The sequence below is a fragment of the Rosa rugosa genome, chromosome 5 (assembly GCF_958449725.1).
Source record: "Rosa rugosa chromosome 5, drRosRugo1.1, whole genome shotgun sequence".
NCBI lineage: Eukaryota > Viridiplantae > Streptophyta > Magnoliopsida > Rosales > Rosaceae > Rosa > Rosa rugosa.
Window position 1 is genome coordinate 34,667,240 of NC_084824.1, and position 17,679 is coordinate 34,684,918.

The window sequence follows — 17,679 nt, forward strand, 5'->3', positions numbered from 1 at the left end:
GACAGCCAAGGCAGTTCTTGCAGCTGCTGGCTGCCATCGTGATTCAATCCTTTCATTGGCCTCTGTTAAGTTGTATCAAAGACGCTTAATATCAAGCAGTAGAGATGGGACAATTAAGGTCTGGAAGTGATCTGACATAATTAAATTTAAAGATGGCATGAATGCTAGTCAAGTTTGTATATTGTAGTTAAAATATAACAAAGCTTCGACAGTCGATCAGCTATTTCCTAGCCCTGGTAGATATATTATGGCTCATACCCGTACTTGGATCTAACATATAGGAATAGATAGGAAAAACCCCTGGTATATATATTATGGCTCATACACATACTTGGATCTAACACATAGGAATAGATGGGAAAAACCTGCATCACCCACTGTACATGTCTCACTTGATACCGTCTCAATTGATAATGTAGATGTGTAAAAATTGTTAAGCACGTACGGCGTATTTTGTGCTTCCAGTTTGATGGAACCTGTTCTGGGCTCTTCGTTGCATGCAAGATAACAATTTTGAGATAAAATAAAAAATAAATAAATAAATGAAATAAAATAAAATCCTTCCAGGGATATTTCAAAATATTATATATATATATATATATATATGTGTGTGTGTGTGTGTGTGTGTGTGTGTGTGTGTGTGTGTGTAATAATAATAATAATAATAGTAAACCATCCTCGTACAGCGCTACGCAGGGGAGATGCTCGAGTCCGGCTTGTTCTCTCTATCCATGATCCAGTGCGTTTTGACCATCGGGTTAGGGTTTCTCCTGTTGATGTTCTAACCCTAAGATTCAGGTATGAAAGGCTTCTAGGGTGCTATCACTCATGCGCTCTGTTGAATCATGGTGGGCAACGTTGCCCTAGGGTGGAGGCCTCAGAGAATGATTCTGTGGTGGAGGCAGGATCGCAGTCAGGAATGGGACAGATCGTTCCAACCCTAGTCTTTGCCAACGTTCAGCCCTCTATTTCTTCTCCACTGATCTCCTCTTTCAAGGTCCCAAAGGTGAAGAGGAAAGCTGTGCAGATCCGTGAGCTTCCAGCGCTGGAATCTCCCGGGACTGAGGATACTTCTACTAAAGATCCGGTGGTGGGGACGTGTCGTCCCAGAGCTGAGGACGGTCCTGAAGATGGGAAGCGTGCCAAACACGGGTTGGACTTGATTCCGGGCATTCTCCAGCCAGAAAATCTTGGGCTCCAGGTTTCTGATGCCGGCTTGGTTGGTGGGATGTGGTCTCCAGCTCCGAAGGTGTACAAGAAGAAGGGCAGGCCTCGTGGCTCCAGAAATAAGGTCAAAGTGACCCCAACGGCATCCTCCGGGGATGGTTCTGAGGCTATGGCGTCAGAGTTCCTGGACGGAGGAGCTCCTAGTGTGAAGGGGAAGCCGGTTGGGCTGGCAGCGCCCTTCTCCCAGTCCGGATAGGAGACGATTCCCTACGTCAACTAGGGTGTGACGTGTCTTGCTTGATGGCAGCAATGTACACCAAGAAGGGTCTTAGGCGTCAATGCGATCAAGGAAGTGTCTCGTGCTAGAAGACGTAGGTTATCGTAGTGTCGTAGTTTTCATTTGCTTTGGCTAGTAGTTTTCTTTTGGAACTTTAGTTTTTTGGATTTCCTTTTGGTTTTAGTACTCTATTGAGCTTGCATTGTAATATGAAGGGTGTTTGTACCCTTCATGCTTAACCGAGTGAGGTCGTTATGATTTCGATCAATGGATTAGTCTTCCGTTGCCCTCAAAAAAAAAATTAATAATAATTAAAGTCAAATGCTGTCGAAATTTCATGAAAATAATGGATTTCATGGAACTACCTCTCTGATGTATAGAGTCCTGCTGTGTATTTACATATGCTAATGATTACAATTACACCCAATAATCTCATTGAGATAAAAGGCTTTTTCTTTTTCAAACTGCATCTAAATAGTTCTTTGGTATTTGACAAAGTGCCACAACCTGTTTCAATCCGGATTTTACTAGGGTACCCTGCACTACCATATCAATACCAATGTCAACTCCTGTCCTACGGCAGCAGCTTGATCTTCTAGATTAACCAGAGTGGCGCTTTGATCTTCTACGTTTCCCCAGAAGTTTCAGCATGTTGTTAGTGACATCAGGTGGGGAGTTATCATCTTCATCACGACTGTTGTCTGAGGTGTGAGTCAACCAGGCCAGTGCTTCTATGGCAGCATCCCTTTCGGCAAGCTGCTTATTTTTCTTGGGCTTCCCAACAAATTGCATGCCCTTGAACTCCACAAGTGCTCTGAACTCATTTGTCTTGAGGTGCTTGGTTTTGTATTTTGGAGGTGAATGGCCTGCTCTCATCAATAGAGTTTGTAGCAAACTCTTAGGATTGGTTCCATCCCTTGTGAATCTGCTGTTATCACCAGACTCCTTTGGCTTCCTGTTTTCACGGCCAAACACAAATCTTCCTTCACTTTGATCTCCAGATACCAGCTCTTGAACAGCAAGTATGAGATACTTTCCTTCCTTGTGGATATCGAGGCTTGGATCTTGAAGCTGCATCATATAGAAATGGAATATCACTCAAAAGACCTAGAATCACTTCATTTTTGTTCGTTTAAAGTTTCAATTCTGTCACACTAGATCAAAACAACAAATTTTACAAAATTCAGGGCATGCTAGGAGGACACATAATACTGGAACTGTGGAACTCAGTATACCAGAACATGGAAACCAATGAACAATAGCCATTGTTTCCAAGGATAGCATTGCATATTCCTTAATTGAACTGATGTATTAACGTGTATGAATCCAGTACTAAAGGCCAAAAGCACCAAAATTGGTAAGGTCTTAACTCTTGAACAAAAATTTCTAATAGTTCATTTGTCCGATAAGCATAATGATGCATGCAAAGGTACGAAAGTCCATCTGAAAGAAAAGAAGACAGTTGAAATTAAAGTTCTTAAAAAATGCAGACCATTGTTTCAAAGTTTTTGTAATGACAAACTACAGAAAAGACATTGATATAAGCAGATAAAAAGAACTTCTAACAAAAGAGCCACTTCTTTTATGGTCCCCATTCATCTATGTTTATCCTTGCAAGTTCATGAAGTGCACAGATACAGAGAACGTAGCAGGTAACCATTCTATAACTCAACTTAGTCAGAGTAACACACCCAGAAACAACTTCCTTGACCCTCAATAGATTGATCCAATATACTTCTATGATTGCAAGATTTCAGGGAAAAAATGAGTGTAACAAATCCGGATGGGTTGCGGATGATGTATGACATGTTTTTCTTCAAGTAAAATCATATCCAAACTCACCTTCTTCTGAATAAGCTCATTAAGCTCTTCTTTAAGCTTCAAATAGCAGTCCATCAAACTAGGATCCATGAAGAAGTCAATATAGCCGTCCAACATTTTCAAATGCCCAGCCTAAGGTGAGAGAGAGAGAGAAGGAGAGAGGAGAAAAAAAAACACAAAGGAACAAATTAAGAGAAAGAGAAGAAACGGATCACAAGATCAGAAACGAAATCCCTGGGATGAAAGTCATTAAAAAACAAACCTGGATACCATGGTTTAGGGCACCACCAAAAAGGATCAAAATGGAATCAGAGACACCAGTAGAATCGCGTATGAAAACTGTGTTGACCTTTACTTTTTCACCAAAGACCAGCCAAGGGTAGGGAATTGTTTGGTAACGTGCATTTACAGAATTCTGAAATTGAGACCATACAATTAATTACTTGGAAACTTAAAGGTGTTAGAAAGAGACACAGTATACACAGAACATAAAAATTAGTAGAAAATCTTTTCACATAACAATCGCCTTTTATCTACGAGAATGAAATTCACACTCCCCAATTTGTAATCCATACTCTTTTCCTTTTTTGGTTGAAATTCTTATAAATGACAAAAAAGTTACTAAAGACAAATTTAAGTTACTAAAAAAGAAAACATGGAGTGTGGATTGTCAAAAGAGGAGTGTGAATTTCACTCCCATTCTATTGAAATTTGTTTTTGTTAATTTTAAAGCGATGTCTAACTGCTCAATAAACAAACTTGGAAAAATAGCAATATCTTGGGTAAAGATTTGTGTAGGTGATAACTAGAAATCTTGGGTAAGAATTTTCATTTAGAACTCTCCTTTGAATTCAATTAACGTGAATGATATGAGGATAACCAGAAACAAATTAGAGATTATTATTTGCAATGATTGCCTATATGTATTTATACCAGCTGGGCAAGATTCCAATGTAACAGACTATATACAGTTTGAATGAGTTCCAATTTATCTGTAGATTATCAAAAACCAGCTTTGAGCAACTTACAGCATATAGTAAAACCTGGCCATCATCCATAGTTTTGAAAGACATGGATGTCTCTCGGTGCTGCAGATAAGGTGAGATAAATAGTCAAAGAACTGAGAACTAAGAGATTACTCAATGAAAGTAAATTTTCAAGTAGAGAAATCACACCACTACAGATGCTATGCCAGGGAATAGTCCGGAACATATGATTGCGCGGACCAATGACTGATTGTGACTTAGCTTGTTGTTAATGCTTGCATCTGCATCCACCAAGCCAGCGTCTCTTAAGATGTAGCTAAACTGCTTCCGAAGAGAATGAATAGCTTGAAGTGTCTGGGCAGAGAGAAAATTTCTCCAGCAGTATTCATACGCTGATCCTTCTCTTTCTGCATCTTTCCATCCTTCATATGCACGAACAAGAGCCATATGATCACTATAATCTTTTGCAGAGAATCTAGATTTTGCTGTCCCCGCTAACTGAATTGTACAGAGATGCCGAGTTATGAAGACTATAGCTCACTTAGATAAACACTTCTACACATGCCAAGGAAGAAACTTTAAATGCACAAACAGATTATCATATGGAATTCTGCACTCACATCTTTTTTGTCTTGAGGCAAAAGGAATGGATCCCGGACACTTAGCCCAGACACTATTGTAAGAACAGGATCAAAGCAATGAAATACAGCACCCATAATCAGCATTTTCCCTAGTTTGGGATCTACTGGAAGCATTGACAAATATTTTCCTGATAAAGAAACAAAACGAAATAAGAGAAATAAAAAATCTGAGTCATTAGAAGATGATAATAGAATTTAGTTACACATTACGTAATACAACTTCATTCAGGACACAGACTAACCGAGATTTGTCAAATTTTCATTCTCATCCAATGCCCCAATCAACTTAAGAAAGCCAACAGCATTTTGAACCTGTCATAAATAGAATTGTCAATTTGTGTGATTAAAAAAAAATATACAATGAAATACTATATACACAACTAGGAAAATGGAAATGAACAGGCCTGTATGAGCTGTAAAAGTAAAACTGCCAAGTTATATATTTCTTTGACTCAATGGAAAATTGGGTCACATAAAACAGTTTGCAAAAAGAATAAAATTGATTGCATTTGGGACCAGAAGAGTTCAGAGACAAGTAGGAGGTCTGCCTAATATTTTTTTTGTTTTTTGTTTTTGTTTTTTCCCTTCTATTAACAATTGAAACAACTATATACCGGAGGTGGACTCAGTCGACATTCACACAAAGAACCTACAAAAGCTCAGGGAGACTAATATACAGATTTGAAAGAATATACCCAAAGACAAGGGAAGGTAAGCCTCACTTCGCTACTGCAAGCCAATTTAGCATAATAAATGAAAAATAGTCGCTGAAGTCAGATATAATCCATTCAGACCAAATTACACTACATCCCAAATCTCGTCACCTCCCACCCCACTATACCCTAAAAGATTCTTCTGATATGATGCATCCACATAACCCAGAAAACTCACATCAATAAACACGATTCATTCTCTCACCCCATCTTCATATAAAATGCACTGATGAAAAGGCAAACAAATTTGATACAGGAGTTGTTGACCCTTAATTGTACCAATCTGCAACAACAAACCGCCCCACTGCTATCTAGCTATATATATATATATATATATATAAACAAACAAAGGATCTCCCCATAAAAAACTCCCTTAAACTACTAAAAACCAACGGGAGTACTACTAAGGCAAATAGTTGAATCCCCTTTTTTCACCTGTATGTCTATAACACACACACACAATGTTCACCTACATATGTACATATATTGCGCAACACTGTCAAAATTCTGTCATAAGAAAAGACATTACTATTTTGAAAATAAACTTAAATTGCACTATTTCATTAGTTTAGTGTACAATCAAGATTATTTGAACTAAAAGAAATTCATCATGGAATTACTCCTCTTCCTCAAGATTTTCCTTTAACAACCACTCATCCCCAGTCTTGACCCTCAAGTTTTTGATCATATACATGTTTTTGTCTCAAGTTGATTTGTCAATCGATAAGAAACCCAAACCGAAAGAGGCCTAGCACTCAGGTAGCTGTAACAGACGTAGGTTAAGTAATAATTGCCTCCAGGTTAGGCTGCCGGAAAACCAAAGTAATAATAATTATTGGTCAAGTTCAGATCTAAATTTTTTATTTAAAGATTATCTTTGTCCTTTGCATTTGTCAGTAGGTGAGTGAGGGAGCGTGCGTGCCCTTATTAGTAAATTTGGTAAGTGACCTTACTAATGTTTCAAGAATCCTACCATACATCCTTTTACATGCATAATAGAATATGTCAGAACAGCATAAATGAAATACATGAGAAATAAACAACAGAATATTACAAAAATGTCGAATTCAGGCAGAATTCATCTTATGTATGACTAACGGTCCAGTTACTTTCGAGTCTGTCAGTTCATTATGCTACTACTGTACCAGGATTCTCCCATCAGGCAAAAGGGACCACATTGTGGGTTTCCAAGAATTAATATCACAACGCAACAGAGTGACAGAAATCTGGGATATGCATAATATTGAATATCTATTCTGAGTTCTTCTCTCAAATTCAACTTTTGTAACTCATTACACCAACAATACGCTAATCATTCAAGACATTAATATGGGCATTGAATAGAAATTTCAAACAATACGATCAAGAAACAGTACTTACAGCAAGGGGTTCAGGTGGTTGCAGGGCAGCTGACAAGAATTCTCCTATACTACCAACCTGCAAACTTTTGATTTGCAAGCAGAGAGAATTCAAAGGAGTCCTTAGAAGTTCAGGAAGTTGGTATTCTGCAAACGCATGATACACACATTTGGGGTAAAGGTGGTAACATTCGCCTGGCTGCACCCGGCCAGCCCTTCCCCTTCTCTGCAACCAAGTACAGTACAGCAGGACATAAGTAATTCTTTTTCATATTCGCTAGATAAGGCCTAGCAATTAATTATAAACAAAGGTGAAATAGAAGAAGCATAAGGGATGTCAGTAACATTCTTAAAGCAGTACAAAAAATACTAATGCTGGTTAGTCAAAATCACTCAACGCCTATCAAAATACATGGGCATGAATGAAATTGTGGACAAGCAAATAGTACCAACTACACATAAGAAATCACATCCATTCACACACAAGGTACAAAACAAAGATCACATTCAGTTTGAAGTTATGTGGTTATGCGATGACTTTTCCGGCAAACTCCAAATGGAAAAAAAAAAAAAAATATATATATATATATATATATACATACGGAGCCGTTCGAGAGCGGACGTCCGCAACCTAGAAAAAGTGCGGACGTCGCTCCTCCGGCCTCGATCGAGCGTCGACGGCGCAGCGCGGCTTGCCGAATGGACGCCGGGGGTCTGCGAAGCCGGTCTGCGGTCGGGTGGAGTCGCCGGCGACCGTTCTGCAGCGCTGCACAGAACCTGCAGTTGCAGGTGAGGTGGCTGCCCAGAAACCGGCAACCCTGACCTCCTCCGACCTCGATCGCTGCCCAGAAGAGGTCTGGGACGCCTCCGGCCTCCCTCCGGCCAGTCCCGCACCGCCGTCGCCGCATGGAACCGCCTGCTGCGTCGACGTCCGCACTTTAGCGAAAGTGCGGACGTCCGCCTGTGATCGGGCATGTGTGTGTGTGTGTGTGTGTGTGTGTGTGTATATATATATGAGGAAGAGACAAAAGAATCAGTGGATTATGATGCAAAAGAATTTAGTGCTATAAATATACAGAAAACTAGTGGTAAAGTGGCCTAAGGTACAAAGACTTACTTGCCGAGCAGATGCTTGGGATATCCAAGAAGGTAGTAGACAAGGTGTATTATTCAAAGCATCATATGTGGTCTCTTTTGCTTTTCCACAATCCACCACAAAAACTACATCATTGATTGTAATGCTTGCTTCTGCCATATTAGTAGCAAGAACAATTTTACGTACATTAGGAGGCGGTCTCACGAAAATGAGGTTCTGCAGGGAAAAGAAAGCTGATGAGCAGTGATCTTTTTCTTTTCTTAATAGGAAATAGCATATCATTAATACAAGGATAAACTACATATGGGCATCTCCAACCCTTATTCCATGTCATATATGTGACTTTTTAACTTTTGGTCATCTCTAACGTTAAAAAGGGGAGTCAAAAGCCATAAGAAATGGGCCGTAGGGAAGACTCTACCCTTGGAGCCAGGGCCTGCACATTGTGCATCTGCAGCTTATAGCGCAGAAGCAATCACTGCCATCATACAATAAAATTCTAAAATAATAAACTGGAGATTACTTTCTCGCCCAATGCCTGGGCAGTTAAACTGTTAAAGTGCTCCTTGGTGAATAGGATCCAAGTAGATAACAACTCAAAAATAAATGGCACCAACCAAATGGTGGAACAAATTTTTTCCATATTGAAGGATGAAACATAAATGGCTCCAGAAGGCATAGCAGCCAGGTGGTGTGCGTTGATTTGTGCATTAAATATGGGTGGCACAGAGAAACTGATGAACTGGGCCTCACTTGGTGCTGAGTTTGTGTGTTGTAGCGGCACTCCAATAGTCATAAAATCTATTGTCAGGATTAAAGAAGTTGGAAATGACCAGCCTTGATTAAATTTAATCTAATGTCAAAAAAAAGAAACATATAACTAAGATTTACTGCCGCAGTTAATCCTCAATACCAACCAGACATTTGATATTTAACTTGCATATATTTATTCAAAAATATATAGAAAAAAAAATACCAAAAAAAATATATATCTGATGAATAATCTATATTGGATTATTTAAAACCTAGTTGTTTATAGATTATTAAATGATATTAGTATTTAGAATAACTTAGTGAAAAAAATCTGAAATAGCACCTCATTGTTGGAGAAGAAAATCCTATAATTTGTGAAGAGCTGTAGGGGCTAAAAACTGGTTTAGCGCCCCCTAAATGACACTGATTGGAGATGCCCTAACAGAGTGGACAAATCCACAAGGAAACACAAACCACGTGAGAAACAGCCAAGAAAAAACAAGTGCTGAGCACTATCACTTGTGATTATTAAACAAATTATAAACAAATTGTTAATCATGTTGAAGTTTATGCTGCAGGTCAATCAATAAAGTGAGTAAACTCCTTGTTTTGCTAAGAAGGAAAAGGTGGCACATTTTTATGGAAACCATAAGGTTGAGTGGGAGAGAGAATTTTTTTTTTTTTTTTTTTGTTGTGGTTGTTTTATTTCTTTTTGCAATAACAAAACTTCAGTGCTAACAAAAACGAGAGAATACACAGCAGTGGACAAGAACTCATAATAAAGATACCTCAGGGATCATCAAAGCTTCACACAACAAACAAATTTGAGAAAAACAAGCAAACCACCTAATACAAAACCTTAATTCCTATACATTAGTGAGGTGATCCTGCCAAAATGGAGTCCCTGAATCAGAAGTGACTGATGCCCAAAGGAAACTCAGAAATCAGAATTCTGAGTTCCTTTTCCTTTTCTTTTTTTTTTTTTTTTTGGTATTTAACCATAACCACTTGTCCACTTCTAACATCACAAGCTAATCCTAGGTACAAATTGTACTCTTTTACACCATGTAACAGCCAAACATGTGCAGCTAAAGCACTTCTTTTAGATAACTTTTTCCATTTTCAAGCATGTTGATAGCCTTGAACACATTTACACCATGATATCCTGAAGCTTCATGAGATGCTGATGTAAAGGCAGACATTGAAATAAACTAACCTGTTCAGACGTGGTCATTGACCCATGGCATGTTATAAGCAAAACCCTGTTAGGATCACCTAAAAGAGGATGGGCTTTAAGTTGATCCCTCAAACAGCTGATATCCTCCCACCCAGTCATGAATACTAAGACAGCACCTGGCCGTTCCTTCCGACATATATGACATAAAACTGCTTCAATAAGATTAAATCCTATGCAATCAGCCGTCCAACATGATAATGAATCACGTGCTCTGGGGCTATAATTCTCAAAACTTGATTTACTAAGAGCATCCTGTGTAAAAGTCATAAAATAGGTGAGACCAAACTAACTTCATGCATAGTATCAAAATTACATATGCAGCCTTTTGTTTTCCCACAATTCATAATATGTTGCAGAACATAACAACAAAAAGAAAAATATTGGAATTTTGAGTTTGTTCTGTTTACCTTAACAATATATGGGACAATCTGAAAGAGTAAATAATACAATATATTGTAAATGACAAATAAGGTACTGTATGCAACTTTTTTCCGGCATCCACATTTTTTTTTTTTTTTTTTTTGAATAAAGGGCTGGTGCGGCTGCCCTCAAGCCTTGATTAATGAAACTGCTGAATACAAGGGGAGGACATTGAGCCTAAACCCCTGATTACAATAAGCATCTAGAGTATACCCCAAAATAATATCAGGAATCTCTACAAAAACCATGTATTCTAACAAGCACCAACTAGTAAAGAGTGCTCTACTGGCTACTCTATTTGCTTTGACATAGCGGTGACATAACAGAAAGATAACTCGATATGTAACCTGATTACAACATAGCATAATTACCAATTGCACTGCTTTCCTACTATCTTGCCGCCGGAGGATAAATCCGAATACACTTAGCTTCACCCTACCGCTAGGCGGCATCCACATTTCTTAGTAAGCTAAGTACTACAAACATTGCTGTATCTGAAACTATGTTTAAAACAAAAAACATACTTCAATAATATATACTACTGTTAATTCCAACAATATGAAATCCTCCAACGCGTTCCCACACTAACCCCGAAGATTCATTGGGTTCAGTGTGCCAGTGCATTAGATATGATAGTCATATTTCTTTTTGTAGGAAACATATAAGAATACCAAATAATAATAAAATACCAGGGAAAAAAGGCACAAAATGCAAAGATTAATTCAGAAAGAACGCATTCTATGCTAGAGTTCATCTGCCAAACCCCAGTATAATCCTAATATATTCTGCTCCATTCAAATGACCATAAAACTGCGTACAGCAAGCAACCACCCTATGGTTTTAGCTTTCTTTCCCCAAAACCTGGAAACCAACGGCTCAGAACAAATAAAAGGCCTTCTCTTTTGAACATGACCACCAGTGTTGACCCTCCAAAGAGCCACCAACCAAGCCAAAATTATTTAGTTTTTGGAGGGAAAGCAGAAGGTAGAAATGGAGAACGTTAGGTTTCATGTTCTTAAACGCAACAGATGAAAATGAACATCCACAAACACATTTAAACCCAAACAAGAAGTTAATCAATTCTTTGACTTTATGCAAAATATGCCCAGCTCAAAGCTAAGCAATTGATTCAATCCCAAAGTATAATCAACTCCTCGCAACCAAAGAAACTCTAATTCCTTCGCAACCATACGCTCGACATAAAAGCCAACACCCTGGATGTACAAAGTGTAACCTCCTTGTTTTCCCCACCAACAAAATATTTTGCGAGAAAGAGTAGCAATTTTGAGAATAAACCCAGACCACAACAAACGCCTCCAATAATTGAGACCATCCTTAACAATGTAAAATATATGATCCACATTCCACCCCCATTTTATGCAAAATACACCAACAGAGGTGATAAGCATGCAAGGTCCTCAGTTTTGACGTATCAGTAGATTTCCACGAATCACCGATCAAATGAGTAGCAGCACTTCAGTCTCAAATCAACTTTAAGGCCCTATTTTCCAAGTAATGACCAATTTCTTTTTAACAATTTTCAAGAGCTAACCTAACTTTCTCCTTCAGTTTCTGCACAAGATGGCAACTGATTCGATAATCCTTCTTCACCACTCGTAAAGAAATCTCTTACCAATTTTTTATATAACCGTAGCTACCCTAATTGGGATTCTGAAGAAGAGACAAAGTAAGAATGCTACTGAAAACTGACAGAATGAGGAACCTCCACCCCGTGGAAAGACAATCTTTCCTCTGCCCATTTGACCTTTTCACCTTTTTTCTATTATCAGATTCCCAAAAAGATACTGTTGAAGACAATGCAGAATGGAGTTTCAAAATTAGCGAGAAAAGAGAATGAACATATAAGGAAAAGAAAAGCAAAAAGAAAAAAGTAGCAAGAAAGTTAACCCATCACTAAATGATCATTGAAATTCCACAAGATCTTCCAATGGCGCTAATGCAAATCAACCTAACTCATGATACTGTTCCAAAATAGCATCATACCTCAACTAGAGCAGTGATCTGGTTTTTCCTTTTCCGAGGCGCTAACTGCTTCTGCGTTTTCCACAGTTTGTCTTGGCCATAGTCATCAATTTGGTTGAAAGAAGTCAGCTTATACCCAGTCATTTCCAGTACATCTTCCAAAAAGTGTGCTCTCACTGGATATGTGAAACCCTGAATAGCATACAAATAAATTTTTAGAAGAGTGAAAAGCTTCCACAACAAAATCTTTACATTACTTGATAGAATAGTAAAAGGAATATAATGATAATGAATGGTACAACATAGAACCCAAATTATTTTCCAAAATGAAATTAAAAAACATCTATCAGTAAATTTTTTTTTTTTTTTTTGAGAAGAAACAACTTTTTATTGAAAAAGCAAAAATCGAGTTACAGGGAGACAGACAAGGAGTCCGCTTTAAAAATCTAAAGAGGGCAGCTAGGGCTATAGGCCTAGCATCTCGTCTAATAATACTAATCAATGCTTAGGGGCTTATACCACAGCTGCTTGCCAGTTAAGAATAATGGAAGAAAGATTATAATCCTTGAATTCCGGGACTTCCATAGAAACCCATAAGGATGCCCAGAACCTGACTCTCTCCCACAGGTCTTCCCTCTCCACCCCTCCATAGTTTTCAAATAATCTTTTATTTCTTTCCATCCAGACCACCCAAACTATAGCTAGCACCCCACAACCCCGAAGGGTTCTGGCCTTTTTCCCTTTACCAAAAGCTATAGGGTTTTCTCTTAGCAAGTCACTTCTCTCTAATGGAGTTTTCCAGTCCACTCCTGCCTCCCTATATAATTTTTTCCGTAAGAAATTAGCCACTTCACAATGCACGAAGACATGATCAGCACTTTCCCCTTGAGCTTTGCATAAAATGCACCAGTGAGGGGAAAAACAACTTCCTGGTCTTCTCATTTGAAGAACATCTATCGGTAAATTACTTTCACGTCAACTCTGAGGTTGCCTCAGTTATTGAAACGCATCACACTTGTCATACTTACTGATAAATAGTTATCACTCTACTGTTTTTTTTTTTTTTTTTTTTGTAGGGAGGAATTCACTATTTCAATTTACTTGCAGCATAACCAACCAAATTTCTTGGACTTTTCTTATGCAGTTTATAACACATTTTCTAATGAACTATGACTTCCACAGCATAACATTTACAATCAGTTAAAATAACACTGCATAGATTAAAACTACTCTTTATCTCTACATCTAGCTCTCTAATATTGATATCCCCATTTCTAATCCGAAGTAAGGAAAATAATTAAAGTGATACAAATTCATATGGCTGATACAATCTCCAGACACTAGATACCCCTGAAAAAAACTCAGATTTAACTAACCGGAATGTGAATTGTTGGTGCTCCTCCAAAAAAATTTGAAAATAGCTCCGCATTCAGAGTGGCACTCATCAAAACCAATCTTAGATCCCGACGGCGTGGAAGCAGATCTTTCAATACAATCAACAAGAAGTCTGCAACAAAAAGTTGTGGAAAGTGAAAAGTAAAATTAGGATGCGGTTTTTCTGCAGAATTAAACATTTAAATAGACATGTAAAGAAGTGCACCTTCATTCATGCCTCGTTCATGAATTTCATCAACAAAAACATGTGTTACACCACTCAAGTTCCGATCACTCAACAGACGGCGAAGTAGAATACCACTGGTACAGAAAAGGAGATGCGTATTTTTTCCTTTCATTCCCTCTAATCGAACTTTATAGCCCACCTACCAAAAAATATCTGTTGTGGTATAGCAGAAGAATAAAGAAGTTTTCAATTTGAAAAGTCTGCATCTTTTTTTTTTTTAATAACGTAAACAGAATCATAGTGCTTGTGTGTGCTTGCATCTATGTATAGGGTGACAAGGCTCACTGTTTCACCAAGAGGCTCTCCCCTCTCTGCAGACACTCTTTCAGCAACAGCCATAGCAGATATTCTTCGAGGTTGTGTACAGATAATGCTACAGAATGCTCCACGGCCAGATTCTATCGCTGACTCTAGTATATATTGAGGAAGCTGAGTGGTCTTACCACATCCAGTCTCCCCAGATATCACTACTACCTATCAACATAAAAAATTTGTGGGAATGATAGTGGAGATATACAACAAATAACATGGTACAGAAGAAACAAGAATAAAAGTAAGGAAATGGACTCTCTTTGGGACAGTAGATATTTGCAGTCTGTGGGCTTCATTGTCTATGCACTTTAGGGAAATTCCACTTGAATTGGATTTATCCGGATAAGGTTGGTTATGATTTCATTGCAATGTTTCTGAAATTCATGTTTTAATGTCAAATATACATCCAGAATATCTTGTGTAATTATAAAAGAACACAATCATGATCTTCTATGATACCTTTATGACTGTTTTTCAATGTGATTTCTCTATTTAAAAAATCTTTACATATACAATAATATAATAAAATACAAAAATTTGCTAATGTTAGTGCTGTAACTCCTTCTATGTACACTCATGGGGTGAATTTGCATTTATTTTTAGACACTGATGCCTGAATGTAGTATACATTTCATAGATATGAGCCAAAATATCATATAAAGTTGCTGCTAAATTTTCAAGCCAAGAAAAAATTTGCTAGTAAATAACAAGAGCTAAGTAATAATTTTAATTCATTTATGAGCAGTACCAACACCAAGTCTGTGCCTTAAACTAAGCCAAAAGATAAAAAATAAAGGAATGCACAAACACATGGTTAGATGATAATGAAGCTACAGGTCTGATGTTAAACCTGATTTTGTGCTATTGCTTGCAGCAACCTCTGATTCTCTTTGAAAGATGGTAGTGATTTCCGGAACTCTAGTATCTTTTTACCTTCAGGTGATTCCTTTTAACAAAACAACATAGTTGTAAAGAGAGCAGAAACATTAGCATAGTATTGGTTTTACTTTCTATTTTATCACAGATAATCAAATGCATCTTAGGCAGTACAGAAATACAGAGCTAGCTGGAGCTGCTTAGCCTGAACTTATTAAAAATTTCAAGTAACGACACTAGTTATATTACTATGTTGTTGTACAAATTGTCTAGAGGGTTATCAGGCAACTCCATCTATGCCAATTCTAGGCAGCAAGGGTAGCTTATGGAGCAGGAGGCGTCAGTAACGTGGCTTATAGAAGAGGTGATCATGCACTCATGCTTATAGAAACAGTAGGCATTCCCCTGTATTATTTTTATTCTTTTTAATTCCATTTTTTGAGTTAAAAACCAAAGATAAAAAATGATGATACAAACAGAACAAAAGATTGCAGCTATGTTTTAGGATGTGTTGCGCATGAAATGTGCATTAAATAATATAGGGCAAAGACAAAAGCAAGGCAAACACACCTGCCAAGCTCTTTGCATATTACGCATGCGCAAACTCCTACGCTGAAGAACCTTCTCCATTACAGACCCATCAAGAAAAGAATCTGCATTCGCATCAGGCTTTTCATTTTCAACCTGATCGAAGTGCTCACTGTCACCACCTGAATTGGCTGATACGTTGCGGGAACTTAGCAGGACACGATCAAGGTGTTCTTGCAGTAAACCCTCCACCCTCCTTTGCAAGCCAAGAGGGATAACCACCTGGACAAAAACAAGTTCGTCATAAAGCAGTTGGAAATGAATTGCGGAAGAAGACAATAAATAAATAAATACCTCTCTTTGTGGGCGCTTATCATCCAAATCGGGGCGGTAGTTTGGAAGAGGAACCTTGCTGGCAACCACCACTTTGCCATAGATTTCAGTGTAAAGTCCCATCCGTTTGGCGAGGTTAGATATTTGCTCATAGTCTCTCCTATCCCTTTTATCTCTGGAAACAATCTCTTGGTCCTTGTCACTGCGCAGCAGCAGGCTCAGTTTCCATTTCCACTCGTCAATGTTGGCCACGGAAGATGAAGCCTGCAAAATCAACCACAAGTCGTCCTTATGCAGTGTTTCAATCCTAGACAGACATTTGAAAGAGAGAGAAAGCAGTGACCTACCTTTTGGCTTTCGAAATCGCACTCATACTCGTCGTCGGAGAACTGCTCCGCAGCGTAGCCGGAAAAGCCGCGCTTCGAAATCGAAATGGGAGAAGAGGAAGAGGAAGAGGAAGAGTGTGGTTGGAGTACAACAAGACAGAATTTGAGGCGGCGAGAACGAAAACAAGTATTGTTGGAGGAGGCTACTGATTTGACAAGGAGAGACGCCGCCGCTCTCATCGTCTTCTCTTTCTAAAACACCTTATTATTTCACTTCTTTATTCCAAGGCCCAAGGGGGGTTATTCTGCCCTTCAATAATCCAGGCCAACTTGCAACATTACTCGTTCAAAATGCAATCAATTTCAATTTCTGATTGCTTTTCATCAAAAGCAAAATTGGCTCTATGCTTTCCAAAAGCAAGAGAAAATTGAAAACATAAATTAAAATTAGAGAATCTCGTCGATATGCATAGTTCTTTGATTGATTAAATAAAAGAAGGGCAAAATTGTACCTATGCAGCGGAAAAGAAGAAGAGGATAAACACGGTTACTCCCCCCGGCCACGTTCGGTTGAAGTCCCCAACTGATTATCCTCCCCACCTCATCTTCCTCCTACAAAACATGATTCTCAGTATCAATTGTTTGGAGAGCAGATAATATCAAGATCGACTCAAAGATTGCAGATTGATTCACCTAATTGTGAGATTTTGTTTTCCAGTGATTTGGGTGTTTCATGAGGTCTCAATTTGTAAAGATATATAAGATGGTTGTCATTTGGATGATTTTAGTTGCACTAAAAAGGAATCGAGCCAGTGCAACCATGTATGCTTATTACTTTGAGAGTTTGAGTCTTAAATGTGTTCAGTATTGCATGTAATTCAATGTTTTGGTTGTTTTTCGGGTGAAGGTATTGTTATTGTTCTCTTCTTGATGTTTCTTTCATTCAAGTGCAGATGCAGGACTTTGGCATATTTTGGTGATTCTTGATACAGATGATAGTCTATAAGAGGTAACGAAGCCATTTTGTTCAGTTACTTGCTTAGTTTGATGCGCATTAGCCTCCTTTTTTTTTTTTCTTTTTTTTTTTTCAATTAGTTGTCCTTCTTAAAATAGTTTGTTGGGATCAAAATTGAAAGAGTTTTGGCTCTTGGTTCTTGGTTTCTAAAGATTTTTTGGTTATTCCTACGTAGATTACGAGGGAATGGGATGGAACAGAGGAATTGAAGACCAA

General features: G+C 38.2%; 1 protein-coding gene across 4 annotated transcripts; it reads right to left on the minus strand.

The window, feature by feature from the left end:
• Positions 1 to 1,766: 1,766 nt before the first annotated feature.
• On the minus strand, positions 1,767 to 17,425 carry LOC133708545 (DExH-box ATP-dependent RNA helicase DExH3). 4 transcript variants are annotated; one of them, XM_062134022.1, is made up of 20 exons: positions 17,142 to 17,423; positions 16,961 to 17,060; positions 16,470 to 16,777; positions 16,144 to 16,386; positions 15,832 to 16,071; positions 15,236 to 15,331; positions 14,359 to 14,547; positions 14,053 to 14,212; positions 13,829 to 13,959; positions 12,474 to 12,644; positions 10,029 to 10,301; positions 8,081 to 8,275; positions 6,986 to 7,189; positions 5,135 to 5,204; positions 4,872 to 5,020; positions 4,441 to 4,749; positions 4,294 to 4,353; positions 3,528 to 3,680; positions 3,287 to 3,397; positions 1,767 to 2,515 (listed from the first exon to the last, which is right to left on the minus strand). In XM_062134022.1, the coding sequence occupies exons 3-20, from the start codon at positions 16,686 to 16,688 to the stop codon at positions 2,045 to 2,047; spliced, it is 3,444 nt and encodes a 1,147-aa protein (XP_061990006.1). In that variant the 5' UTR covers positions 16,689 to 16,777; positions 16,961 to 17,060; positions 17,142 to 17,423; the 3' UTR covers positions 1,767 to 2,044. The 4 variants fall into 4 exon arrangements, with proteins under 4 accessions (XP_061990006.1, XP_061990004.1, XP_061990005.1 ...); XM_062134020.1 differs by having other exon boundaries at positions 16,470 to 16,850; XM_062134021.1 differs by having other exon boundaries at positions 16,470 to 16,855.
• Positions 17,426 to 17,679: the final 254 nt, after the last annotated feature.

Excerpts from the sequence above, each read along its gene's own strand:
- LOC133708545 (XM_062134022.1), bottom strand. The coding sequence starts at position 16,688 with ATGAGAGCGGCGGCGTCTCTCCTTGTCAAATCAGTAGCCTCCTCCAAC. Across the intron at positions 8,276-10,028 it reads CAATGACCACGTCTGAACAG|AACCTCATTTTCGTGAGACC; the intron begins GTTAGTTTATTT and ends TTTTCCCTGCAG. Across the intron at positions 5,205-6,985 it reads AACCACCTGAACCCCTTGCT|GTTCAAAATGCTGTTGGCTT; the intron begins GTAAGTACTGTT and ends TATTTATGACAG.